General features: G+C 43.3%; 1 protein-coding gene across 2 annotated transcripts in view; it reads left to right on the top strand.

The window, feature by feature from the left end:
- Dnah9 (dynein axonemal heavy chain 9) overlaps positions 1 to 26866 on the top strand; it is a 356165-nt gene that overhangs the window by 195289 nt on the left and 134010 nt on the right. For both annotated transcript variants that reach the window (XM_006973518.4, XM_076542621.1), the window contains 6 exons: positions 686 to 848; positions 2728 to 2851; positions 13428 to 13570; positions 13929 to 14090; positions 14246 to 14479; positions 24376 to 24636. In XM_006973518.4, coding sequence (XP_006973580.1) covers positions 686 to 848; positions 2728 to 2851; positions 13428 to 13570; positions 13929 to 14090; positions 14246 to 14479; positions 24376 to 24636 — 1087 coding nt within the window. The remainder of the gene's footprint in view (positions 1 to 685; positions 849 to 2727; positions 2852 to 13427; positions 13571 to 13928; positions 14091 to 14245; positions 14480 to 24375; positions 24637 to 26866) is intronic.

Here is a 26866-nt window from a genome sequence, read left to right as displayed (position 1 = left end):
TGCTGGGGTGGAGAAATGAGTGCTGGAAGTGCTTACATATTAGAGGGGAAGAATCCAGAACCCCACGAAGTGAGCACCTTGAAGATTGACATTCAGCATCTGCAAATATCCATTGCTTGAACATCAGCATCTGGGAAGAGTGAGAGGGCAGAGACTTAGCCTGGACTCCCTGCTTTCTTCCAGTTGCTTTAACTTTGTTCCCTTTCTTCCTAAGACAGATACTTCTTGCCTTGCCTTTAGCATCTCTAGACTTCTCTGATTGTTTTCCTAGTAGCATGTTTTCTACTTTTCTTCATTTTCATGGTCCCTCTTTTATCCAAAGTCACAAGTAGGTAAGAAAGAGGGAATTGGGATAGAGATAGATTCAGTGAGGGAGAAGAAGAAAATCACCCAGAGTCCCTCTCCAGCCTCACCACTCACCCTGTCAGGACTGCCAGGCTGCCCTGGACTTTTCCCTAATTCTGCCTGGTTCACTAGGGCCTCTGGCTTTCGGTAAAACAATGACAATTGCAGTGCACTTGGGCAGGAAGGTGACACCAAGTTTGGAGGACAAGCTATGGAAGTTCCCCAGAGTTCAGTTATACCTCCAAGAGAGGCTCCAGCTTCCTCTGCAACCATCATGCCCTTCATGCCCCTCACTGTGGACAGTGGCCTCTGTGATAGGCTTCTGCTTGCTCCTCCTCAGCTGTCACATCAACCGAATCCTGGAGTCCCCTCGAGGAAATGCCCTGCTAGTTGGCGTAGGAGGGAGTGGTAAGCAGAGTCTGACGAGGCTGGCAGCTTTCATCAGCTCCATGGATGTGTTCCAGATCACCCTGCGCAAAGGCTACCAAATCCCTGACTTCAAGGTAAGTTCAGCAACTGTGGGAGGAGATCCTGCCTCTCTCTCACCACCTACAATCCCTGTCATCTTTCTTTGGTTCTCTACACCCCCTACCCAGAACCTCCTATGAATTGTCCATGTTCTCCTTAGTTCCCAGGCTGGTAATAGGAGGGGCTCTTTCCAGGCTCAGCACTCTTTCCACAGTGTCCTTTCCAGGGTCAGCTCTATGGGACCTCCTCCACCCTTTTACACCAGTGTGCCTGGGCTCTTGCCCAGTCTGTATCAAATTTAGCACACAGCTTGCTAGCTGCTCTAGTAGACAGTCTGACCAAGTTTTATAAGAAATTCATATTTTAAAAGAAAGGGAATAACCACTGCTTCTGGGACCTTCTGGGACATTTTCTGGTTTCAGATAGAAGCCACAGTCTATGCTTTGGACAGCGAAGAAGGGCAGTATACAGGACTTCCAATTGTCATTTGTCCAGCAGCCTCTTGTATCTACAGCCACAACCATGTCACTGTAGAAAGTTATGGTATAATTTCCATCAGGAATTGTCCTTTGTATTCCTAGAAGAACTCCTGCCAGCACTAAACCAGACCTACCCACCTGCCCTCATCATCTCTCAGGCAGTGATGAGAGTACTAGATATTCACTTTTGCTCTGAAACCACAGCTCAGTTTGTCAACACTGACCCCATCCAGGTTTGGATGTGGTCTTTCTTCAGTGTTTCCAAAGACAAGCTAGTGGGCTGGGATATGAACATTTACAGAATGGTGTTATACTAATCTTGGCTATGTACCCGAATCTCTGGGGATTTTCCAATAATGCTGATGTCTGCCTCCCTCCCTAAGCCATTCAGATTTAGCTTGTGTGGGGAACCACCTGGGCATCGGGACTGCTCAAAGGATACTGTAGGTCAGTGGTTCTCAACCCTTCGAATGCTGTGACCCTTTAAGACAGCTCCTTATGTTGTGGTGACCCCCCCCACTATAAAATTATTTTTATTGCTGCTTAATAACTATAATTTTGCTACTGTTATGAATTGTAATGTACATATCTGTGTTTTCCAGTGGTCTTAAGTGGCCCCTGTGAAAGGGTCATTTGACACCCAAAGGGGTCATGACCCACAAATTGAGATCTACTGCTCTGGGTGATTCTAAGGAGAATTGAGAAACACTGTCTTAGATCCTAAGTATAGGATAAGAACCATTAATCCAAAAAGAAGCCAGTTGCCTTTGAAGTGTTATTTGAATACTACAGAAGTTCTACAATAAAAGAATGTGTGACGTCATCAGGAAGTCAGCTCTGAAGGGCACTAGGGAGAATGAAGCATAGTGGGATGCAATGTAAACCTTGTAATAGTTATACTACAAGGAGCCAAGATGGGTTACACTGGATAAATTCAGGGCTTGGCATCTTAGCCCCAGATTTCATCCATCTTCAGCCTTGACTGGGTTTCCCATGGGTGGCTTTGTGTTTGCACCTATGTCTGTGTTCTCCAGCACATTTTTTTTTTCAATCAAAGTCTTTCTCTTGAGCTCGTCATAAGAGCACGAGGTGTTGCTGGTATGAGACACATTTATTCCCATACAGCTAGCCCCTAGTACATGACTTTTCTGATAATTTGCCTTCTGGAGTGTTATTCACTTAATGACATACTTGATGACATTTGAGCAAGGACCATACTTGTCCTTTGGAAAGGACCACTTCGGTTATCATTCTGCAGGAGCTGCCTAGAAATGTGGCAGAGTTCCCTACCCCTTTCTGAAAAATAGTATTCCTCCCTACCTCTCATTGCCGTTTTGCTTGATGTCCAACTGATGTAGATAAGCAAATGCTTCCATTCCTGAAGAGTGAGCTGCCAATCTCTTCTGAGGAATCCCTAATATTGACAATCTTGCAGGTGGACCTGGCCAGCCTGTGTCTGAAAGCTGGGGTGAAAAATCTCAGCACGGTGTTTCTCATGACTGATGCCCACGTGGCTGACGAGAGGTTCCTGGTGCTTATCAATGATCTCCTGGCATCGGGTAAGAAAGTCTTTACATTGAAAACCTCTAAAAAAAAAAAAAGTCTGAGTCGTTTAAAGATGGAGAGGTGGTCTGAGGTCAGGAAAGTCAGTTTGTAGGCAACAGAAAACTCACATAGTGAAGGGCTGATTTGCCAAAGCCCTCCCCAGGGCAATTGCAGCTTACAGCCCCACTGGCTGTTAGAGTCTATTTTCACTGTGGATCAGCGCTCATTTTGAGACTCTTTGTGGGATAAGATCTGATCAAGGGAAGAGGAGCAGTGAGTCATCTGAAAATTTTCTAATTCAGAGAGTAGATGCTGTTTCCTCAGAGTACCCATGAGAAAGAGAAGGTGGAACATATGTAGGTCTTCAGAGTGGTTAGATGCTGGGAGAAGACAGAGGGAGAGAAGATGCACCAGCACCACAGCGTGAGATCAAGTCAACAGTCAGTTCAGCAAGGATTCAGAACTTTGATGAAGAAAAGTGGAGGCAGCAACAAACAAAGAAATTCTCCATCTAACTGTTCTCAGTCTCCAGTGAAGTCCACATGAATTGCCAAGTGCCCCACAACTGAGGAAGTAGGAAGCTTAGTTCTTGCAACTTTGTTATTCTTACTTACTTAGGAATTCATGATTTACATAAGGCATTCTAAAAACCAATTACATATGTTTGAAGATATGTACATAGTCACATGAAAAGATAAAGCACACCAATGAGCCAATGTAGTTGATAAATTTTGCATATGACAATAGGTTATGCATTTGCATAAATGCATATTAATGTCAATAAAGAGAATGTGCATTCAAATATACATGTAAACCACCTTTTACCTGGGTCACGAGAACATTCAGTATACAGATGTCCCACCACAGTTCCCTTTACTTCAAAAGCCCATTCTTCCAGGACCCACCCCTGCTCCATTTCATACCTCTTAATCTAAGGACTATGATCACAGAATATTTCTCTACCATTTCCCCCATACCATAATTGTTACATTTCAGGATGATGTCACTGCTTCAGAGTCACTGCTTCGTGGCATGTGCATATAGCGTTGCCTCCTGTGGTCTATGACAGTCGTTCCATAGAGAGCCACTGACTCCTGACCCAGACTATGTACTAGCAGGTTCTGTCATGGCTTGTTTCTAGTGAGTAGCTCTGTCCTGGATTCCTCACTGTGCTGGCTTCTAGCATAACACTGAGCCAACATTTATTTCTTCCCCACTTGATTCTGCTTAAACTAGCTTTATATCTAAGAGTTTTCCTGCCAACTTGTATACTTTTTCTCCTCCAATCACAACTGTTCCCTTCTTAAATACTGTCTTTAACATCTTATCATAGTATTTAACCTATAATCTCACCACACTTTTTGTGATTGTATTAAGAGAGAGAGAGGGATCCAATTCTCCTCCCACCCCAAAGCTATCTTAAAACCTAATTTCTAAAACAACTAAGAGGGTAAAACCGAGTTTCCAAAACTCACAGCTTTAGAGATATTGGGCATGATGCCATCTTCATCCTGTATTTCATTTGGCGACAGTCCAGCCCAGTCACCTTCGCCTAAAATAACGTCTGAGGCACAGACATTGTTCAGCTTCAGCCAACTGGAATTTCATTCCTCAATGAAGTATCTTTTAATTTCTTTCATTTAAAAGACAACTTTGTTGAAATGCAGATGAATTTCTGAAGCCTTGCCTAGTAGAAATGCAGCCAGCCTGCTTGGGAGCCATCAGGTGCATGATTTCCCCTTCAGGGTAGTTTTCCAAAGATTGTACTTTGCCCATACATGTTAAAGTGGGGATTGTTGGATTTTGTTTGTTTGTTGTTTGTGTTTTTTTTAATACCCTTCCTGCTGTGGAATGGTCTTTCTGTATGCTGTGTATGTATGTGAATATGTGTTGCTACCATTGGTTAGTAAAGGAGCTGATTTGGCCTATGGTAAGAAAGGTTATAGCCAGACAGGAAATTCAAGAAAGAGACAGGGAGAAGAAAGGCAGAATTGAGACAGACACTTAGAGTTGCTGGGCAAACAAGATGTAATTGAATACAGGTAAAGCCACGAGACACATAGTGATGCATAGATTAATAGAAATGGGTTAATTTAAGATGAAAAAGCTAGTTAATAAGCCTAAGCCATAGACCAAATAGCTTGTAATTAACATAAACCTCTGTGTGTTTACTTGGGACTGAGTGGCTGTGGGACATGGGAAAACTGTGTTTATTTGGGACTGAGCAGCTGCAGGACACAGGAAAACTCCAGTCTACACCTCCCTTTGAAGGTATCAATGTCCACAGAGAGGACCAGAGCCTATCTTTTACTTTTTACTTTCCAATAGATAATCTTTGGCTGGAAAGCAACTGGATGCTGGTCCAGTCAAGGCCATAGAGGTTCCTAAAACATCTCTCAGGAATCCTTCAGTTGTGCTATCACTGTTAGTGGAATTCACAGTGGAAGGAGGAAACAATACCTTGTAATTGAAGGTCAGAAAAGCTGGGCTCTAGAAATAAGGGAGGAATCTGCCACAGTGAAAGGCTGGGTTGTGAAAGCCTTTCCCATACCTGATGCCTTAGGTGCTTGTTCCTGCCAATAATTCAGTACATTGTAGTAGTTACCTGCAAGTCAGGATGGCTGTAAATGTGCAATAAATGTATGCTATCGGTCCTACCCTCCCCCAAAAACGTCTGACCCAAAGAGCCAGTAACCTCATGGCATAGGCTGTGGTGTTTCCTCCCACACTTTCAGTTCTTGGTATTATGACATCATTGCCAAAATCAAGCCGTGATGACAATGCCAGAAACAAAACAAAACAAAACAAAAAATTAGAAAGAAGAAGAAGAGCCTAAATGATGACCCTCTTGTTTTCCTCTTCTGTTCTAGACCCTGTATCTGTGATTCCCTCCCTGTGTCAGCCTTCCCTTTATAGTCTATATGTATATGAGATAGCCAACTGATGCTGTTTTCTCTCTACCTATTTCTGAGACTGTCCCAGTTTGTCAATTTTTGCTATGACAAATTATGGCACTTTTTAACTCATGTCCTTCTTTCCCAGGCAGTCCCCTGGTAAAATAGTTGAGGCAGGATCTGTCTAACCCATACTCCCTTATGAATTCCTGACTGAGTACAAGACCCTTTAGTAGAGGGGAGTAGTCTTTCTGCATGCTGCCCCTCCTCCCATTGCTACCTCACTGCCTGACTATGAGTTAGCAGTTCCCAATTCCCTGATGCTCTTCTCACACATCCTGACCTCCAATGCTCCTTTTGCACCTTATCCTCTTCACCCATCTCAGAAGATTACTTTCATGTCCTCTTGGTAGTACATTTTCACTCTTCCACTGCCAGAAGTAGAAATGGCCTCGTCCACTTTCAAGTATCAGTGGCTGCACACAACGTTCCCACCATATTGAAAGAAGACTGTAAATTTAAGGATACTAAAACTATACTGTCCGTTGTTTGCTAATTTTATGGTGCCAAGTAAATCCCAAGACACAAAAACATAATGATTAAATAGCTACTATCCAGTTTAGGAAAACAAGCTAATAAAACCATTAGCCATTTGAGGACTTTTATTTCACTTTTCTTCTTATACTTAATGTCTCCTGGATCCTAAAAGACAATCTGGAAATTGTCTTTTAAACTGAAGTACATAATACTGTGTGGATAAGACCATGAGAATGCTGTGTCATTGTAGATATTTTGGTAACTCTTCATGCCATAGGTAGAGAGGAACATGAGCACTGAAATAGCCACTGCAACTCCCTGATTTTTTTCTTCTGGGGACAAAGGAAGCAGGTTTTGGAGAGGTTTTTATTATTTTTTTCCATCTAACAGTAGGGTGTAGGGTAGGGTCAAAGTGAACAAGCAAGTGTAATACAGAATCAAGCACTTCCCTTCCATCCCAAGCTCTGGCTGACTGAGCCATACTAAAGTAACAGAGTCTCTCATACTGTGGTGGTTTGGAAAAAAAATGGCTCCCAAAGGGAGTGGCACTATTATTAGGAGATGTGGCCTTGTTGGAGTAGGTGTCGTCTCATTGGAGGAAGTGTGTCACTGTGGAGGTGGGTTTTAAGGTCTCGTCTATGCTCAAACCACACCCAGTGTCTTAGTATTACTTCCTGTTGCCTGTGGGATTAAGATGTAAGAACCTTCACCTCCTTCTCCAGCACCATGTCCACCTGCACGCTGCCTTGCTTCCCACCATGATGATAATGGACTAAATCTCTGAACTGTAAGCAAGCCACAATTAAGTATTTTCCTTTATAAAAGTTGCTGTGGTCATGGTGTCTCTTCACAGCAAGAGAAACCCTAAGGCACATACTAACTACACAAATCCTAATCTGGCTTGCATATTAGTGTAGCCTGTAAACACCTGGGGGTAGAGATGAGTCCCTAGAAGGAAAGTTTTAAGATGTTTAAAGAGCCTCCATGTACATCACAAAATTCCCTCTGACAGCTTTCATTGAAGCCTAGTGTTAATATATCACAGAGTAAGTGACAGGATTCTTGTCAGAAATAAAGGAACACATCTGAAAATTGGAACTTTGCTCACAGTTCAGATATGTGTGTCACTAGATACACATCCAGTGATGTTTTTTTAAGTGCCTAGGATCTTGAGAAGACCAGCCACAGCCAGCAGATGAGCCTGGGTGACTTTATAAAAGCCCCAGCATCTTGGGACTAAGAATGGTCCACAAGCTCAGAGCAGCAAACATTATCTACAGCGTCAGAAAGTAAATACTGCAGGCTTTTGCAGATCACGTAATCTCTGTCCCAACCGCTCAACTCTGTCACTGAAATACAAAAAAAAGCACAAACAATACATAAACACAAGAGCATGGCTGCTCCCAATAAAAATGACTCATGGACAATAAAATTTGAACTTCATGTAGTTTTTTGTGTGCTAGTAAATATTATTTTATTCCAAACATTCATGGTTGTCTAAGAATGTCCACATTCTTAGCTTGTAGGACACACCAAAAAGAGACAGTAAACAAAATTTCGCCTGCAGACCATGGTTCTTATCCTCAATATGCACCATATTTTAGAGAAACATCAAAGGTACATCAGCTCTGCATCTTTCAAAGGACAGAGGTGAAAAGGATGCAGACCAGTCAATTACAAATATCTAGGATGGGGGGAGGGCTGTCACACACTCACACACAAGGAAGTGCAGGGAAGTGCAGACAGAGGCCACAGAACTAGAAACCCTGACCACTGTAGAAACCATGAATGTGGCACAAGCCAACTTCATCTGAGTAATCTACAGAAACAACACAAACCCTGACCTAAACCCCAACACTCCCAATACACTAAATACCTTTTATTTTCCTAGCAGCTTTCTCTGATCTTTGTTTTTAGCGAAAGAGGCTGAAATATATTACTCCATTTGCAAGTTCTTAATTTTGACAAATGATAGTGCAAGGTACTTTATAGGCATGCTACTTATTTTTTTATATTAATTTATTTTATGTGTATGGGCATTGTGCCTACACATATGGCTGGCTGTGCACCACATATGTTCCTGGTGCCCATGGAGACCAGAAGAAGTTGCCAGATGACTTGGAACTGGAGTTAGTTGGTTATTAGCTACCATGTGGGTGCTGGGTATTAAACTCAGAACCTCTCTGAAGAGCAGCCAATGCTCTTAACTGGTGAGCCATCGCCCCAGCCCTATTTCGATCTTTCAAATGACTTAGATTATTTGCATAAGATTCCTATCCGGGTTACTGCAGGTGCAGTAGTAGTTCAAGGATGTGCACTGGTTCATATGAGCAACAAGATCATAGTTCAAGGCACACTAGTATTGGAGACCATTCGCTAAATTGCACACTTTGAGGACATCAAGTTCTCTTGAAAGGAGCATGGGCAGGGAGACCCGTAAGAACTTCTCCCATCTCTGGCGTTTCTGCAGCACTGGCATTGCCATGCTGGTTTGGAGAAGGAACAAAGGCTTCCAAGAGTTAAGGACCTAATGGGATCTTGTGGATGGTTCTGGGTACAGATGCACCATGCTAGCATAATGACTTGTTCCAGCAACAATGCATAAGGGCTTTCCTGACACCCATGAGATTTCTTCATCCCTCACATCATGACAGTGCTTTTTAACTAGTTAGCTAATCCACGGCTTCCTTCATTCTCCCCCCCCCCCCGCCCCGCCTCAAACTCAGAGCCCTGAGACTGATCTACACCACTGAACCAGAGCCTTCCATCTCCTTTGGGCCTCATGGTGTCTGAGTTTCTTTGCAGTTCTTCCTGGCCTCCCTCATTTCTACTCCACCTCTCCAAGATCAGGCCTTCCATCTGAGCAGGAGCCATCCCAAGTCAGATGTTTTCTCTCTCCCATCTCTCCTTTTGATTTCTGTCTCACTTGCTTCCTGGCTCTCAAACATATCTAAACCTGCCCCTTCTAATTTAAAATATATTTATTTCTGTGGTGTGAAATCCAAACAACCATCTGAGATCCTTCTCCCAGACTAAATTATCCGAAGAATAAAATTCGCAATATTCCCATTATCACCCCCACACTGACTGTTTTCTTTACAGAATATTTTAAACATTCAAAAATCAGTAAACACACACACACACACACACACACACACACACACACACACACACACACACACTTGGGATTGGAAGTGATGTTGAAAGATTAAGACTTGTCCCTCTGTAGATGAGAGTTTCTTTAAGTAGATGTTCCATATGTGCTGGGTGACTTGACTGTCCAATTATATGCATTTCACCTCTACAAAGAAATCATGAAACTGCCTTCCACAGTGGCTTTGCTAATTCAGATCTGGCCATGGGGACTCTGTGTTGTTTCCCTATATTTTTTTTTCCTCCCAACTTCACCAACACTCCTTTATCTGACGCTAGGTTTTGTCAACAGGAAAAAATGAAATCTCATCATTTTCCTTTTCCATTTGGCAAGTGACTTTGAGCTCAAATAGGCAGCTCAAATATTTATTTAACATATTAAATGAAGAGGGTAAAGGGACTTCCTGCCAAACCTCGTGACCTAAGTGCAATCCCTGAAGGCCACACAGGAGAAGGAGAGAGCTCACCCCTTCAAATTACCCTTTGACCTCCACATGCTAAGTCTTTACTGGATAACTCCACCCCTCCTGTATGAGGTACTTGCTTACATAGTTTACCCTTTGGCCCTTGGAAGGATGTTACTTAGGAGTTTGTAGATGTTCTTTCTGTAGTTTGGATCCTAACCCTCTCCTCATTGTCTAGGTGGTAAGACATTTTAAAGTCTTTACCTAACTTTCATCATACCAATTTAGTTATAATGTCATAAAAGTAAGCCATATTTTTAACATCTTAGGTTTTTCATGCTCTGTTTCAGAAATTCTGTCCTATCTCCATGCCCGAATTTTAATATGTAAATTGCTCCTGTTTTGATTTGTTTTATTTACGTTCTTAATCCACCTGGAATTTATTTTCACATCATGATCTCACTGTTTTGTGGTGTTGATATTGAAGTGTTCTAGCATCTGTACTTATCGGTCTGTCCTACTGCATGCCAACAATATTAGATGTTGTTGTCTTTATTTTTTTTTTATCTGAGTCGGCTTCTAAATATTTCACTTTTATTGTGTTAATTTACCCCAGGACCACTTTCACATTTCTTTAACAATCTTAGCTTTACTGGGAGACTTTGCATTGTGGTTTTTGTCTTGTGTTTTTGTTTCTGTGTCAGGTGTGATACTCATCACATTACACTCCATGTGTACATGTCTCTCTCTTCCTAGTAATGATTTCATCTCTTTCCTTCAATAACGCTTTGTTTCAGAACTAAGACCTTGCACATTTTATGTATTCATTACTTAGCTGCCTATAGTTTTGTTGCTATTCTAAATGATAACTTTTAAATTAACTTTTTTCTTTTGCTGGAAAACAAAAATGCAATTTACTTTCTTTTTTTTTTTTTTTTTGGTTTTTCGAGACAGGGTTTCTCTGTGTAGCTTTGTGCCTTTCCTGGAACTCACTTGGTAGCCCAGGCTGGCCTCGAACTCACAAAGATCCACCTGGCTCTGCCTCCCGAGTGCTGGGATTAAAGGCGTGCGCCACCACCGCCCGGCGCAATTTACTTTCTTATGTTGCCTTTGTATCCAGTAAGGCTGGCATTGAACACTCTTGTGAGTTCTAATTATTAGTGTGAACATTGTCGTAGATTTTCTCTGTTTAAAATTGGATTTCAAATGATAATAGTTGTATTGCTTTAATTATCTTTATGCATGCATCTGTTTTTTTTTTTAATGTTTTGTGCAGTCTGAAACAACCTGTATGATGAAACAACAGCTATGTGTGTCTTGTTCCTGATTTAAAGGCAAATATTTAGTGTTTTGTTGTTAGCATGTTTGGGATTGATATTTATCATTGGATTAAGACAAATCTTACTTATTCCTGTTTGCTAGCTCTGCCTCTACTCTAATAGTTTTGTTGTTTTAACCCTTTAAAAAATATTTTATTACATTTCTTTAGTGTGAGCCATGAGGCAGATGTGTGCCACAGTGCACATGGAGGTCAGAGGGAAATCACTTGAAAGAGTGAGTTCTCTCCTTCCTTGTGTGTGGTAGAATATTATTTCAAGGTGTGCTACTTTCATTGATGTCTCATTTGTTTAACTCTGTGAAGCTGTGTTACTGTGCCTGTGTAAAACACCTGATGGTCTAATAAAGAACTGGTCAATAGCAAAGCAGGAGACAGGATAGGCGGGGCTGGCAGGCAGAGAGGATATATGGAAGAAGAAATCTGGGAGGAGGAGCCAGAGAAGGGGAGGACATCAGGGGCCAGCCACCCAGCTACATGCACAGCAAGCCATGGAGTAAGACTAAGAAAAAGTAGACAGGATAATTTAAGATAAGAAAAGCTGGCTAGAAACTAAGCCAAGCTAAGGCCAAGCATTCATAATTAAGAATATGCCTCTGTGTGTGGATTGATTTGGGAGCTGGATGGTGGGCCCCCAAAAGGGCAAAAGCGTAGAATACCCACAACACCACTTGTGAGTTCCAGGAATCAAACTCTGATCATCAGGTCTGGCAGCAAGAACCTTCACCTGCTGAGCCGTCTCACTAGACCCTGCTTTTCATCTTGAATCTCTTAACGTAGCAAACTATTTCCCTCATTTTCTAACATGCACACATCTGGGCATTTCCAGGAAGAACCCTCGTTATCTATGCTGATTTTATGTGTTTGTTGGGTTTTTAAATTTTGTTCATTTGTGGGATTGAGCATACACCTTTATTCTTATACTGCTTCATTAAAATGGTTTATCTCACTTTAAGATCTTGCCAATGTGATTAAAAATCAACAATTAGATTCACTTTCAATATACATCTGTTACTATGAGTGAGTGTAGAGTCTTTTATTTGCAAACCCAATGTATATAAACAAAAACATCACTGGTTTTGATCAACATTTTTGTTATTACAACAAGGCTAGGCACCTATCCATGTGTCTAAAAGACAATTTTATTTTCTCTACTATGGAATCCCCTTTCCCATCCTTCACCTATCTTTCTGTTGATTTTTTTTTTTACTTTTTTTTGCCTTTGTCTTTATTTTTTATTAAGAAAATTTTTTCATTTATTACACACCAGTCAAAGATCCCCCTCTTCCCTCCTCCCACCCCCCAGGCTCCCCCCCAACCTACTCCCCCGCTCTCCCCCACAAGAAGGCAAGGCCTCCCATGGGGAAGTACATCTAGTAGAGGCAAGTGTTGATTACTAATCTTTTATTTGTGAAGAATGTCTTTATATAGTAAGTGAATAATCTGAGTTAGTGTCTATGCTCTGCAGATCCTAAATCATGCTAGTGTTTTGACATTTTTTAAGTTATCAAATATCTCCATTTGAGAGCATCGATTTTATTTTTCTTTTAAAGTAGTTTAAGTTCAATTCAGAAAATTATTTCTCACTCAAAGCTCATAAGAATTTTTTCTCACCCCTTTTCTGGTATTTTTTAATCAGTTTTTAATGAACAGTTGATCCATTTAAAATTCACACTAGGATACAAATTAAGATAGAAGCCAACCCTGATTTTGTGAGTGTTAGTTCTGTAAGTACAGTCTGCAAAATTCTTAGGTAATTCACCCGCTACCCCCTTGACTTAAGGCACTGTTTACACACTAATTTCCAGCAGTCCAGCCTTGCTTCCTTTGTCCTGGCGGAAGTGACAAACCTCCGTCTCCTTACTATATGCACATAGCTGAATGTTGCCTTTGGCCACTTTTTACCAAAAATCTTATAGATAAGTATGGTTTATATTTCCTTCTAAACAGTCAACTCCTTGAGGGTACAGTTTCCATAAAGGTCAATAACACATTAGTTGGTGCATAAGTGCCTTGAACACAAAAAGAAATGACCAGTGGGGTGTTACCACAAGATAACAAAATATACTCTATACCCTTCCTCTTATTAATGCCCTTGCTTCCTGTCTTGTTATGATATGGTACCTGTCTGGTTTCACCAGTCTGTGAGGTTGAACCTGATAGAAAACCAAGAGACCTGTACCTTAGTGCCAAATAACCCCCTTTGTTTGATTACATCAATTATCACAATGTCAAAGCCACCCATCTGTGCCCCACTTATCCCCAGGTGAGATCCCCGATCTCTACTCTGACGACGAGGTGGAGAACATTATAAGCAATGTGAGGAATGAGGTCAAAAGCCAAGGTCTCCTCGACAGCAGAGAGAACTGCTGGAAGTTCTTCATAGACAGAGTCCGGCGACAACTTAAGGTACAGCAAGACTGACCGCTGGGCATGGGCATGGCCAAAGGTGGCTATAGGATGCGATAAATTGGACAACATCCCTCTGAACTGTCTCAGGAGGAAGTGGTGAAGATGCAGTGCTCTTCTTTGGCTGAGCAACACTTCCAGGATATCATTTTCCGCTCTGAATAGGGCCCTCTCATGTACAGAGCAGCTCTGGCATTATTGATTTCTTAGCTAGAAGGATGGGCTCACATGGGAAGATTCCATCCCTGTTCAGCATGCTTTTCAATTTTCTTGAAGAGCAACAATCTGAACCCGTGTCTACTTCTCCATGGACTTCTCTGATACCTTCTTGGTTCTCCTTCCCCTTCTGATGTCTCAGGTGACTCTCTGTTTCTCCCCTGTGGGGGACAAGCTGAGAATTCGAAGCAGGAAGTTCCCAGCCATTGTGAACTGTACCGCTATCAACTGGTTCCATGAGTGGCCTCAGCAGGCCCTGGAGTCTGTGAGCCTCCGCTTCTTACAGAACACCAAGAACATTGAGGTAAGAGGAGAAAGGGCTCCCCTTAGCATCCACCTCCCCTCAGACATCCAGAGGTCAAGGTGAAAGTTGGGGGTTGGGTAAAATGATCGAGCATAACTTTCCATGAAGGTGAAGGGTTGGATAGTCGTCTTCAATCTCATTATTTCTGATTCTAGCCTGCAGTGAAGCAGTCAATTAGCAAGTTCATGGCCTTTGTCCACACAAGTGTCAATAAGACATCCCAGTCTTACCTGACCAATGAGCAGCGTTACAACTACACGACCCCCAAGTCCTTTCTGGAGTTCATCAGACTCTACCAGAGCTTGCTGGACAGAAATGGAAAAGAACTCCAGTCCAAGGTGGAGCGGCTGGAGAATGGGCTGCTGAAGCTGCACAGCACCTCAGGCCAGGTAAGCAGTGTCCCACTGTTCCGCCTAGTAAGGAGCAACCCCAAACCACGGCACTGAACGTAAAGGTCTGGAAACCTTCTCTGGTCATCTCAAGCCCCGACAGTATCAGAAAGAAGAGCAAAAGTCAAGAGCAAGTTACCCCAGCAGAAGTGCACATCTTTAGCTTCTGGTCTTGTCTGCTCCCACTCACTGAGGATGGAATCCTCTGAGGGACTTCCTCTCCTTTCCTCATTGCCATCTTTTCCTTCTCCTCCATTTTCTTTCCTTTTCTTCATTCACTGCCCTCCCGTTATAGTCTGTTTTGAGTTGCTATAACAAAATACCTGAGGTGGAATACTTTATAAAGAACAGGAAGTTTATTTTTTTTTAATTCGCAATTCTGGAGATTCAAAAGTGCAGCATCTACATATGCAAATTGCCACTGAAGGCCATATGGTGGTGGTAACCACACAGATATGTGCAGTGTATACAGAAGAGGGCATTAAGAGATTCCAGGCTTGCTTTTGATAACAACCCATTGTCGTGTGAACCAGTCCTGTCCCGTGAGATAAGACCAGCATTAATCCATTTGTAAGGACAGCGGTCTGATGACCTGGTTGCCTTCTACACTGAGGACCACACTTCTAACACATGAGCATCTGGGGAACACACCATACCCAAACCATACATCTTTCATACTCAGAACCAAAGTGAATGAATGATGGGGAGAAGTGGTTCAGGGATGTGATCATTTTCGTGTGTGTATGTTTGTGTGTGTGTGTGTGTGTGTGTGTGTGTGTGTGTGTGTGTGTGTGTGTACTGCATTATCTGACAAAGAATACTTAGAGCCTTGTATTTCAATAAATCTTGTCTGATTTCATGCATTTCTTATACTATTTATAAGTAGTTGGTCATGATAAGAAGGCCCCTTTCATCCTATCCTTTCTGTATTTTTCTATTTACTCATTTCTTCCAACCTTCCGCTCTGCCCTTAAGGACTGGAAGAACTTCAACACCTACTTTGCCTCCACCCATTCTTGTCAAATACAACCTTCCCCTCAAGGGACCATTTCTAGCCTCTGTTTATCAATAAACAAACCAGCTGCTGAGGTGGTGGCATTTCAGGAATTTGCACAGTGAAGGTACCATGATGCTTGCCCTAATGAACATCACATGTTCCTGTAGATACAGGGGCCTCTTGATGAATATCCAGTGTTACCGAAAGTATCTGACCCTTTCTTTGTTTCTAAATTTTGCCTTTGGAATTATGCTTTTGAATTTGTCTCTCTGGACTTCTCTCTCTCCTGCCTATTTTGGTTCATTGATTCAGAATACAATGTGTCTAAAGGACTTAAGTTCACTCTGGGGGTGAAGTGAGCCATTGCAATCTGATAGGAAAATCCCTCTTCTACTGTGTGGTTTGTTCATCTGGCCTGGCCTCTCCTCTAGGAGCAATGAATGGCTAGCTGCACCAGTTCCTGTGCCCGAATCTATTATGTTCTCACTGTGGCTTTCATCCTGCTGGCCTTTTTCTCTGCATCGTAGGAGAGGTTTTCAAGTTAATAATATTTTCATAGTATATAATATTGCTTCTGCTTCATATGCTTGCAAGGTGAATTTTAATTATGCCATTGCGTCTTAATGTCCTAACAGTCCTTCCTCATCTCATCCTTATCAGTACACTCAATTGATTTTTACTTTGTCTGGTTTTCTGCAAATGGGTTCATGGAATTCTTTGTACCTGGGAATCCAACAGCTTCTGCCATGTTTTCTCTAGTCTGGTGATGGTGTGTTCTTCATCTTCAACTTCCTTGTTTGTTGTACAGGTTGGGTTTTAATCTTTTCCTCAGTTTACCTTCAGGCAAATTGGTATCAGTTCAGTGTTTGCCATCAAATCATTTGTGTGATGACCAGCATCCTATCTCAGAGCTCCAGTGCATGGAAAACTGAAGCACACAGATCCCAGGCAGTGCACCGGCGCTTTACCTCATGTGCCTCTGTGCTGTAGGAAGGTGTCTTTTTTTTTCTTATCATTTTCCTTCTGTTTCTTTTGATCTCTGAATTGAAATAGGGAAAATCAGAATAGAGTCCCCAGTATGGTACCAGATCTCCTGATGCCTCCCACTTCTCCTTCCTTCCTCCTGTGACCACCTAGAGGTCCTAAGAACATCCTCCACAATTCCCCCAGGACCTGTGCTGCTGCCGCCTCCTCCTCCTCCTCTTCCTCATCCCCCCTCCTCCTCTCTGGCAACTGTTGATTTATTTGTGCAGAGAGAGTTGTAGCCAGGAAGTGAGGGGTGTGAAATGTGTCCTGACCTAATAGGACAGACACTGGTTTTTCTTTTGTTCAGATGCTGTGTCTTTGAATAGACATTGAAGAAGGCATAAATGCCCATGCTCACAATGAAGGTGACCTCTATTTAGCAAGCCACGGTCAGGTTATCCCATTAGGTAAATCTAGCTCTCTGTGTGCATAGTGGAGAATCTCAGCCTCCGGTTCAATATCTTCTTTCACCAAGAACCAGATTCTCCTTCTGTGTTCTCTATTTCTGTGATTTCCACTTCTAGCTACCCATTGACCCACACCAGAAAGCTCCCACATCCAAAAATCCCCATGTTCTGTGTTTCCTAAATATTTTGAAATCTGTCCACTAACCTATTTCATCAATTCATGATCTTTTCTAAATGCTTCCTACCTGATTGGTTTTGATAAGAGTGACTTCTTGGTCTCTCCTCCACTCCAAATATGCTTCACTTATTAGCCCATATCATCCATCTCAGCCCAAAAACGTGGATCCATCCTCAACTCTGCTCACTCCTCCCTTCTTCCCCACTCACATTCAAGTCGTAAGAATGTGCCTGTTAGCTCAGGCTTCACAGTATACTCACATTCTCCACCCCACTCCCTGCTCTGGCACCAGCTCAGTCTGAGCTCCCGACATCTTGACTGGGACAGTCATGACACTCTCAGAACTGACTTATCTGCTTCTGCTTTTGTCCCTCTGCCATCTCTGTCACCAAGAGAACAGCCAGAGTGATGGGTTTCAAACAGAAATCAGTCCTTATCATTTCTGCTCCAGACCTTATGGTCCGCTTCTCTGCTTCCCAGTGACTCCAAGGATCTCCTCTATCCCTGCCCTCCAACTCTCAGACTTCATCTCCTACTAACCCATCCCTGCATCATCCCCCTCCAGCCAGGCTGTCTCTGTACCCTCTGCTCAGATACACTGGGGCTTGGCATCAGTGTTCCCTCTACCTGGACATCTCTCTAGAATCCCCATGGACAATGCTTTGCTTGGTGTCACCTTCCCAATAAGTCCTGCTCTGCTGACTGCAGTAAATATTGCCACTCCTCTTCACTCTTGTTCCCCATTATTCCAGCCTACAACTTCTCTATAGAGTGCTCCCTTACCTGGCATAGTTTATAAGTTACTTTTTAGTTATATCATCAATTTTGTCTGTTGCCATCAGTTGGCTACAAGCTCTGTAAGGGCAGGAATTGTTGTCTCTTTGTACACCATATCCCAAGAACCTAAAGGACTGGACAGGATGACATAGCTGTTGCATGGATAAATTAACGAATGAACAGTGTTCAGGGCAGGGTCCCTGGCTATGTTCTGGGCCCTTGCATGCTGTTCCACTCTATGCTTTTCCCGCTCCAGCTAGTTCCTGTCTGTGGGTCTTCACCAATGCCTGCACTTTGTCAACTCATCCTGAGTGGTTTTGCTATCCCTCCCAAAGCACTTCTAAGCTGACAGAGTTATGCGTGCCCTTATCTGTGGTCCCTTCCTTGAATTACATTTCTGCCCCTGCATATATCATTATCAGTCCTTGGGAGAAAAGAGCAAGACTCATTTATCTTTCATCTCAAAGACCAGTACATGGTAGGTGCTCTATGAAATACGTGATCAAATGGACGTGTGAGTATATGGTGGGTGAATAGACAAGCAGTTCCCACAGCATCTCTAGGCTTGCAGTAGGGGTGCAGGCTGACTGGGCAATGCTGCATGAGTGGGGAGCATTCTAGAAACACTTATCAGTGGCTGCATAGATTATTCTTCTAGTAAAAGTGGCATCTCCATTCCTAACTCTGGTATAAGCACTTTATCTGTCATTATTTTAGTTGATTTTTTTGGTAGGAAATGGTTAAATTATACCATCACAATTATGGCATAAGGCTAATAATTTGAATTACATTGTTAACAGAATTCTACCACCTGAGTATGTCAGTTTTCCATGATCTTAATCAGTGTGAGTCCACTAAAAGAATGTTACAGCTCTGACTCAGACAAGATGCAAATTCGTTTATTAATACATGTTATATGAGAAGCACTCATGATTATGGTAATAATGAAAACTGTGTGATAGGGACTGGAGAGGTGGCTCAGTAGTTCTGAGTGCATATTGCTCTTGCAGAGGACAAAAGTTCGGTTCCTAGCACCTGCATCCTCACACCTGTCTATAACTCCAGCTCCAGGGGCTCCAACACCGTCTTCTGGCCTCCACAGACATCTGCACTTTACTCATGAGTGCACATACCCAGACATGGATACACACGAGTGTGTGTGTGTGTGTGTGTGTGTGTGTGTGTGTGTGTGTGTTGGATTGAAAGAAAATGACCCTCCCCATAGAGGCACTATTAGGAGATGTGGCCTTGTTGAAATAGGTGTAGCCTTGTTGGAGAAAATGTGTAAATATATATACATGGCTGGCACAAGGCACAAGGGCCTGAGTTTGATGTCTACCACCATAGAAAAAGAGAAAACTTGGTAGGGGTGTCAACTGCTTGTCATGATGCATGCCTGTAATTCCAGGTGGTCATGTAATTCCTGGCTGTCATGGTTCATGCCTGTAATAATTCCAGATTGTCATGATTCCTATAATCTCAAACTGTCATGGTGCCTATAATCCCAGTCAGTCATGGTACATGCCTGTAATCCCAACACTCAGGAAGTTGTGGTTGAAAGATCCTGAATTTGAGACTGGACTATACAGAGAGACCCTGTCTCAAAACACCAGCAACAATAATGTTGCTAAGCCAAACTGAGGTGTACTAGAGTTATCATGTATACCCAGGAACTTGAAGACTTAATTTGCTAAAAGGGATGTAAGATATCTTAGCAGTTTTCTCTAATTATGTGTTAAAATAACATGTTGCCTATGTTGGTTAAATACAGTGTAGTGTTGTAATTTTTTTAATTACATGATACGGTTATCATGGCTCTTTTGATAACTAACCAACCAAAATTTAAGTTGGTTTAAGAAAAAACAAAACAAAATTTAAAATACGACTTGATTCATGCAATTGAAATATCATGTAGAGTTTAATTTGGCTCAGGCTGGCACTAGCTTCTCACACTAGGCCCTTATACATTGTGGCTTCCTCCACTCCTTGGCTGTCTTCTCTGTCACTTATGCTCAAACAGGTGACCTCTGGTCCCATGGTAACCTCAGGCTTATATAATGTCTGCCTGGCAACCAACCCCAGTGTCTTTTCCCAGGATGTTGAGCCACATTCCCAGATGAAGAACCACTGACTCTGAAGAGCCACTCTGCCCAGAGTCAGTCTCTGTGATCTGGATCCTCATTGGTCAACTCAGGGTCAAATGGCAACTGGAATGGCGTCATCCTAATTATAAGGACTCGGTGAGGGGTGTTCTCCAATGCAAACACACAACTCTGCTCCCTAAATAGAGATCAGATGTTTGTGTTAGAAAACTAAACACACTGGCAGAAAGGGGGCACATCTGTGTCTGAGAGGGAAGATACTTTAAAGTGTGTGGTAGTTTGAATGAGATGGTCCCATATTCTCAGGAATTTGAGTATTTAGTCCCCAGTGGTGACTATTTGGGCAGGCTTAGGAGGTGTGGCTTTGCTGAAGGAAGTCTATCACTGGGGGTGCAGGCTTTAAGGCTTCAAAGCATCCCCTATCCACAGTTCGCTCTCTCTGCTTCTTGTTTGTGGTTCAAGATGCAAGCCCTCAGCTCTGTTTCTAGCTCTAGACTCTATGCCCGCTGCCATGCTTCCCTCCCATGATGGCGATGAACCCTTATCCCTCTGGAACCATGAGCCCCAAATGACAGTCCCTTCCTTCTGTTAAGTTGCCTTGGTCATGGAGTTCTATTGCAGCAACAGAAAAGTGACCAATACAAAGTCCAAATTCTCACAGGAAGAGTTGGCTGATTGTAGAGAATGGATGAGGTAGAAAGATGCCCGGGACCCCCACCCCTTGCTGGACTGTCTGCTCCTTCTGGTTACCCTAAGTGCCCTTCTCCAGGAGGTGATTGAGTCACAGCCCTCCCCAAGCACCTTAAGCTACAGGAAGCCAGTGTTACCCACCCCAACCATGAAAGATGCCTCTTTTCAGCTCCTGTAATTCTCAGCATCATCGGGTTCTGGGGCTCTGGAGAGGACTCCAAGAGAAGTTAAGCCTCTCTCTTTGGCACTATGTGCTTGGTCCTTAAACACCCACAGCCCTGATGTCTTCGCCCTCTCATAGGGTGTTTCCCTGAGAATGGAGCCCCAGAATGATGGGAAGAGTCTTTTCTAGGTTCCTAAGACCTTTTTCATATTCCTGTTTTGGTGGCATTAAGGAGCCATGCAAAGTGTGGCTTGGATGCTTTCACAAAAGAACAAGAAAGCTCTAAACCAGTCTCCTCTAGCTTGTTTTTTCTGTTGAAGAATCCTAAAATGAACCTGAGCTCCCTGTTGTCGGTAATTAGTAAGGAGTGGCCTCCTCCTGACTGGCAGGAGCCTGCTGTCACCCCACATCATAGCTTAAGAGCTATTAAACTCCTATTCATCCTGAAGAGGATTATTTACCTTGGGCTTGAGGTCACAGCCATATCTGCAATCAGCAAAACAAAACAACCACAAAGAAAAAAGAAGAAGAAGAAGAAGAAGAAAAAGAAAAAAAACTTCAATTTTCTCAAATCTCTCAAGATTTAAAAAGAAACAAAAAGTTACTGGTGTGTTTGCTGACTGGGTGATTATGCAGCTCAATCATTTTGATTTACAATTGCATCTTTGTCCTTGTAGAAGTAACTCCGCAGCTGAACAACGGGAGATGGAAGCAGATTAACCTTCCAACTCGTGAATATAAGACACGTTCCAAGGAGCAGCCTCTATTTGAGGTTAAAACAGGCTCTGGCTTCCATGAATACACAAAATTAAAGAACATTCTTTTTTTGCCCCCTTTCCTTTTCTTTCTTTTGATCTGCCATGAAAGGGGAATTATCAGAGGCGTCTAAGCCTCAGTTTTATTTTTCGACTTATGCATTTTGCATCATAAAGCACTCGAATCTGTTTGACGTGTTCCAGGAGCTCTGGAGTAATCTGTGGTTGTTGCATGCAATAGACCGCAAGAAAATGAGAGGCAAGAGGTCAGCCTGCAATGTAAGGTTTATGAGCCATACTGCAAACACAAACGGTTTCTTAGCGTTTCAGAATAAATAGGTCTGTCTTCCCTTTGCACTTGAAAAGGCCAGTACGCTAGGTCAGCCAGTCTCAAAAACCCAGGCTAGCATTGGAATTCACAGAGGCCGCCAGCCCTCACCTCCAGCGTTTGTGTCTCAGTAGGGGCTGGAGTGGGACCTGGGTCTTTGCATAGTCAACTTGTTCCTGGATGATGGTGACAGTGATGATGGTGGTGGTGGTGATGCTGGTGGTGGTGATGATGGTGGTGGTGGTGGTGATGCTGATGATGCTGATGCTGGCCCAGTGAGCACAGTCTCAAACCATCACTCTGCTCATCTGAAGAGACACAGAGAGTGGATTGCCCTCTCTAATCCACACACGGGGCTTCATTATGCCTCCATGTGACATTTGACATCAGAGGCTGTGTGGGAAATGCAGCTGGCTAGGGTCATTGGTGCTCTGACTGTCTAATCTTTGTATGGTCATCCATTTGTGGTTAAGGGTTGTGGAAATTAGTAAAAATTAAACAAGTGGAGGCTATCCACAGCCTCCAAATCAGAGCCTATTAACAGCAAGGGAGTCTGGCATCACAGCTGTGCTTGTCTTTAGCCAAAACCCAAGGGGAGGGGCAGGGGAGCTTTGTAGTACAGAAAGAGAAGGCCCTGGCTGGAGGGTGATCACCTGGGGAAGCAGAGGCAGGCTTCCTTAGAAAGCAGTCTTCAATGGGATGGGTTAGGGCTTTCTTTGGACCTACATTGGGAGTGACAAAAAATAATGTTAATTATATATTATTAACCAGGTTCTGGCCATTGAGGACAACTGCTATACTGCTGTAGGAGTTAGTATTTATCTTTCTGAATTGTGGCTACAAGATGTTAATCAGACTGCCTACAGCTCTAACTTGAAGCAGGCTGGCTTCCTGAGGTAGTCATTAGGCAGTGTCACGTGGACTCCCTTTAAATTATTTCTAGGCATGGAGGGAGAGCACATAGTTTATTATCTCTCTCTTTTCTCATTTCTCTTGAAGGTAAGGGGTCAGCTCCCCAGACAGTTTCTGGAGGTCATGGGTCAGGCTTGACCATGTTTGTATACAGGGCCCAGACACTGTCCGTTCACACACTTGGACTCTCAGGCTGCAGAGTAGACATTCCCTTTTGTGAATCTTCAGCACATCTGGCAACACATCACTTTAATGACTACTGATCTTGCTAAGGAGCTAGCACAGGGAAGTAGGATGTTAGGCACATAAAGGATTTTATTAATAATAATAAATTTTTAGATTTACATGGGAAAGAATTGAGTTTCATCATGGCCTCTTCCCATGCATCATTACACTTTTTTTCTTCTTTTCCCTCCCCCACGGCCATTGTTACTTTCTGTCACCTTCACACGCACTGGAGACACGTGGAAAGAGGGAAACTCAACTGAGAAATTGTAGACATGTCTGTACAGCATTTTCTTGATTGCTAATTGATGGGGGAGGGCCCAGCCCACTGTGGGTGGGGCCAACCTTAGGCAGGTGGTCCTGAGTTGTATAAGAAAAGTAGCTGAATATGAGCCATGAAGAGCAAGCCGGTGGACACTGTCCTTTGTGGTCTCTGTCTCAGTTCCTGCCTTGAGCTCCTGCCCTGGCTTCCACCTAAGGACAGTAACCCATAAGATGAACCCTTTCCTCCTCCAGTTGCTTTTAGTCAATATTTTATCCCAGAAACAGAGAAATGAACTAGGATACCATCCCTCCCTCCCTCCCTCCCTCCCCCCCCCACCCCTAGCTACTTTACTTCCTTCTCCTAGTTTCTGCTTCTATACTTTACTTCATTACCCTTCATTTCCACCTCTTTTAAGACCTCTTCCTCCCCTCTCAGAAGCCCCTTTATAGCTTTATGACCTATAAAAGAGAGAGAGAGAGAGAGAGAGAGAGAGAGAGAGAGAGAGAGAGAGAGATTTTAAATCTCAGATCTGCATATAAGATAAAACGTGGTGTGGTATTTGTTCTTTTGACCCTGGCTTATTTTGCTTAAAGGAATTATTTCCAGTTTTCATCAAATTTTCTGCAAATGTCATGATTCTTCTTTTCTTCACAGCTGAATAAAATTCCGTTGTGTGTATATATACTACATTTACCAATTGATGGACACCTAGGCTAGTTCCAGTTCCTGGAAATTGTGAATAGTACAAGCAGCAAACATGGATGTAGGCCCACAGAGTTTTAAAGGACAGAAGCACTCATTCAGTGAGAAGCATCCCACCTCATTTGGGTGTCAAGGAGAAGGTTCTAGGCATGTAGATTTCAGGAAAGTCTACCACATGTAAGGGCATCCTGCATGCTTTTTCTTTCTCCCCCCCCCCCCAGTTCAGGGAGTTGGTTCCTTTTGAGAATGCAGCCTTCCACCTCTGTGTATGAGTGGGCTCTCAGTTCTATTTTGTAGCATTAGGTCCATGGAGCCATGAGCACTGTCTCTCTGGTCTGCTCCTGATGGGCCCTGTGTTCTCTGATGCAGGTAGACGATCTGAAAGCCAAGCTTGCCACCCAGGAGGTGGAGCTGAGGCAGAAGAACGAAGATGCAGACAAGCTGATTCAGGTGGTGGGTGTGGAGACCACCAAGGTGAGCAGAGAGAAAGCCATTGCAGACGAGGAGGAGCAGAAGGTGGCCCTGATCATGCTGGAGGTGCAGCAGAAGCAGAAAGACTGTGAAGAGGACCTGGCTAAAGCTGAGCCTGCTCTTACGGCAGCCCAGGCAGCCCTCAACACGCTCAACAAGGTAGGACACTCAGGCAGCCTGCCTACCTTTCACACCTAACACCTGGTTCTCATCAAGTGATCCAGGGCACATCTGGGAGGGCTGAGGGTGGGCCTCACAGCCCCCACAATGGCTGCTTATTCAGTAAGTAAATAATATCAGTTTAAAAGGACTGCACGGTAGAGCCCAAGAATTATCAATGGAATGCTGGCGATGGTGGTGCACGCCTTTAATCCCAGCACTCGAGAGGCAGAGCCAGGCAGATCTCTGTGAGTTCGAGGCCAGCCTGGTCTACAGAGTAAGATCCAGGACAGGCACCAAAACTACACAGAGAAACCCTGTCTCGGAAAAAAAAAAAATTATCAATGGAATTCTAAAATTGTTAATCTTAGAAATAATCCAAAAGAACATGAAAGATCAATTAGTCCAGCCTCCCAACTTTACAGATGAGGATATCTTATCTGTACCTAGGGAGGAGCTTTACATGCCGAAGGTCACAAATTTTGAGAGCTGAGACTCTGAATTTCTATTTTCAGAACTGAATCCCAGAGGTTTGTTATGTAAGCCAGGGTCATTTTCCCCACCAGTTACCACAGGCCACACAGATTGGTAGGTACTTAACTTATACATTTAAGCTCTTGGGCTTAAAGCAGGTGCTGGTTCCAAACTATATTAGGAAATAAAATAAAATAGGGCTGGAGAGATGTCTCAGAGGTTAAGAGCACTGGCTGTCCTTCTAGAGGTCCTGAGTTCAACTCCCAAGCAACCACATGGTGGCTCACAAACATCTGTAATAAGATCTGGTGCCCTCTTCTGGCCTGCAGGGATACATGCAGGCAGAACACTGTACACATAATAAATCTTTAAAATAAAACACAAAACCAAAATTAATACACATGCAACTAAGTGGCAACAGCATAATTGTGCATCAACTCAGTTTAAGTCACATTTGGTGCGGAAAGTGTGACTTTGATATGTATTCATCAAAGCCTCTTTAAATTACCCTGTGGGTGAGGCAGGCTCATGGCTCTCTGGTTCTCCTTTCTTGTTTTTCACAATGAACTTTCCCATTTGATAACCATGATTGAGAAGCAAAGGAAGAAGGAAAGAGACGGGTGAGGAGACACATTTGCTATGAGGTGACGCCAGAGAAGGGCTGGGAGCTGACTTTTCCATTCAGAGACCCACAGCGGTTCCTGGGAGATGCTGCTCCAGTCCGGGGACCTCTCCCTCATGCACTGCTTCCTCCTGATCTTCCTGGGGCTCCAGCAATTTATTTCACACTATGAATGAGCATCTTGCAACAGATCGAAGAAAACAGTTGGCAGCTCTGCCCTGCAAGGGGCTTGCTCACTTCTCAGCCACTGCAGATACCTGTGTCTGTGTGTCGACTCCAAATAAGTTGGATTTTTGTTCATATTTTTTAACTTAATTTTTTCATACAATATGTTTTGAACATACTCTTGCTCCTCATATCCCCAGCCACCCAGCTTTGTGTCATTTTTCTCTTTCTCTCAACATAAACAAAAAACCCAATAAGAAAAAAAAAGAGCCGGGTGGTGGTGGTGGTGGTGGTGGTGGTGGTGGTGGTGGTGGTGGTGGTGGTGGTGGTGGTGGTGGCACACGCCTTTAATCCCAGCACTCGGGAGGCAGAGCCAGGCGGATCTCTGTGAGTTCAAGGCCAGCCTGGTCTCCAAAGCGAGTTCCAGGAAAGGCACAAAGCTACACAGAGAAACCCTGTCTCAAAAAACCAAAAAGAAAGAAAAAAAAAGTACACACACAAAGAGAACATGGAGTCCCTTTTCTGTTAACCAACTACTCCATGGGCATGGCACCTGCCCTGGGATGTGGTTCATATACCCAGTGTTGTTGTAGAAAACTGATTTTTCCTTCCCTAGTAGGTATCAATTCAATTGCAAATATCTTCTTAGTCAGGAGTGGGTCACTGTGTCCACTTCCTTTCTCAGTGCAGGGATTTTGTGTTGGAACCTGTACAAGTCTTTTGTGCACAGATACAATCTCTGTGAGATCAGATGTATCAGATGTGCATCAGTCCCCTTGTGTCAGGTTCCTCCCTAATTACATCACCCGTGCCAGCCTTCACACCAGCAATTAGGTGGCACTTAGCACCACCCCATGCCCCCACACCTCATTTCATTCCACCTAACCCTACTGAGATTTCAAAACAAAACCTCTATCTTTATCTCTCCCCCACTTCCCCCTTTCTCTCTACTTCTCTCCCTTTCTCCCC

This window comes from Peromyscus maniculatus, chromosome 8 (genome assembly GCF_049852395.1).
Source record: "Peromyscus maniculatus bairdii isolate BWxNUB_F1_BW_parent chromosome 8, HU_Pman_BW_mat_3.1, whole genome shotgun sequence".
NCBI lineage: Eukaryota > Metazoa > Chordata > Mammalia > Rodentia > Cricetidae > Peromyscus > Peromyscus maniculatus.
Note: the sequence above shows the minus strand (reverse complement) of the source record. Positions and strands in the feature narration are given on the sequence as shown.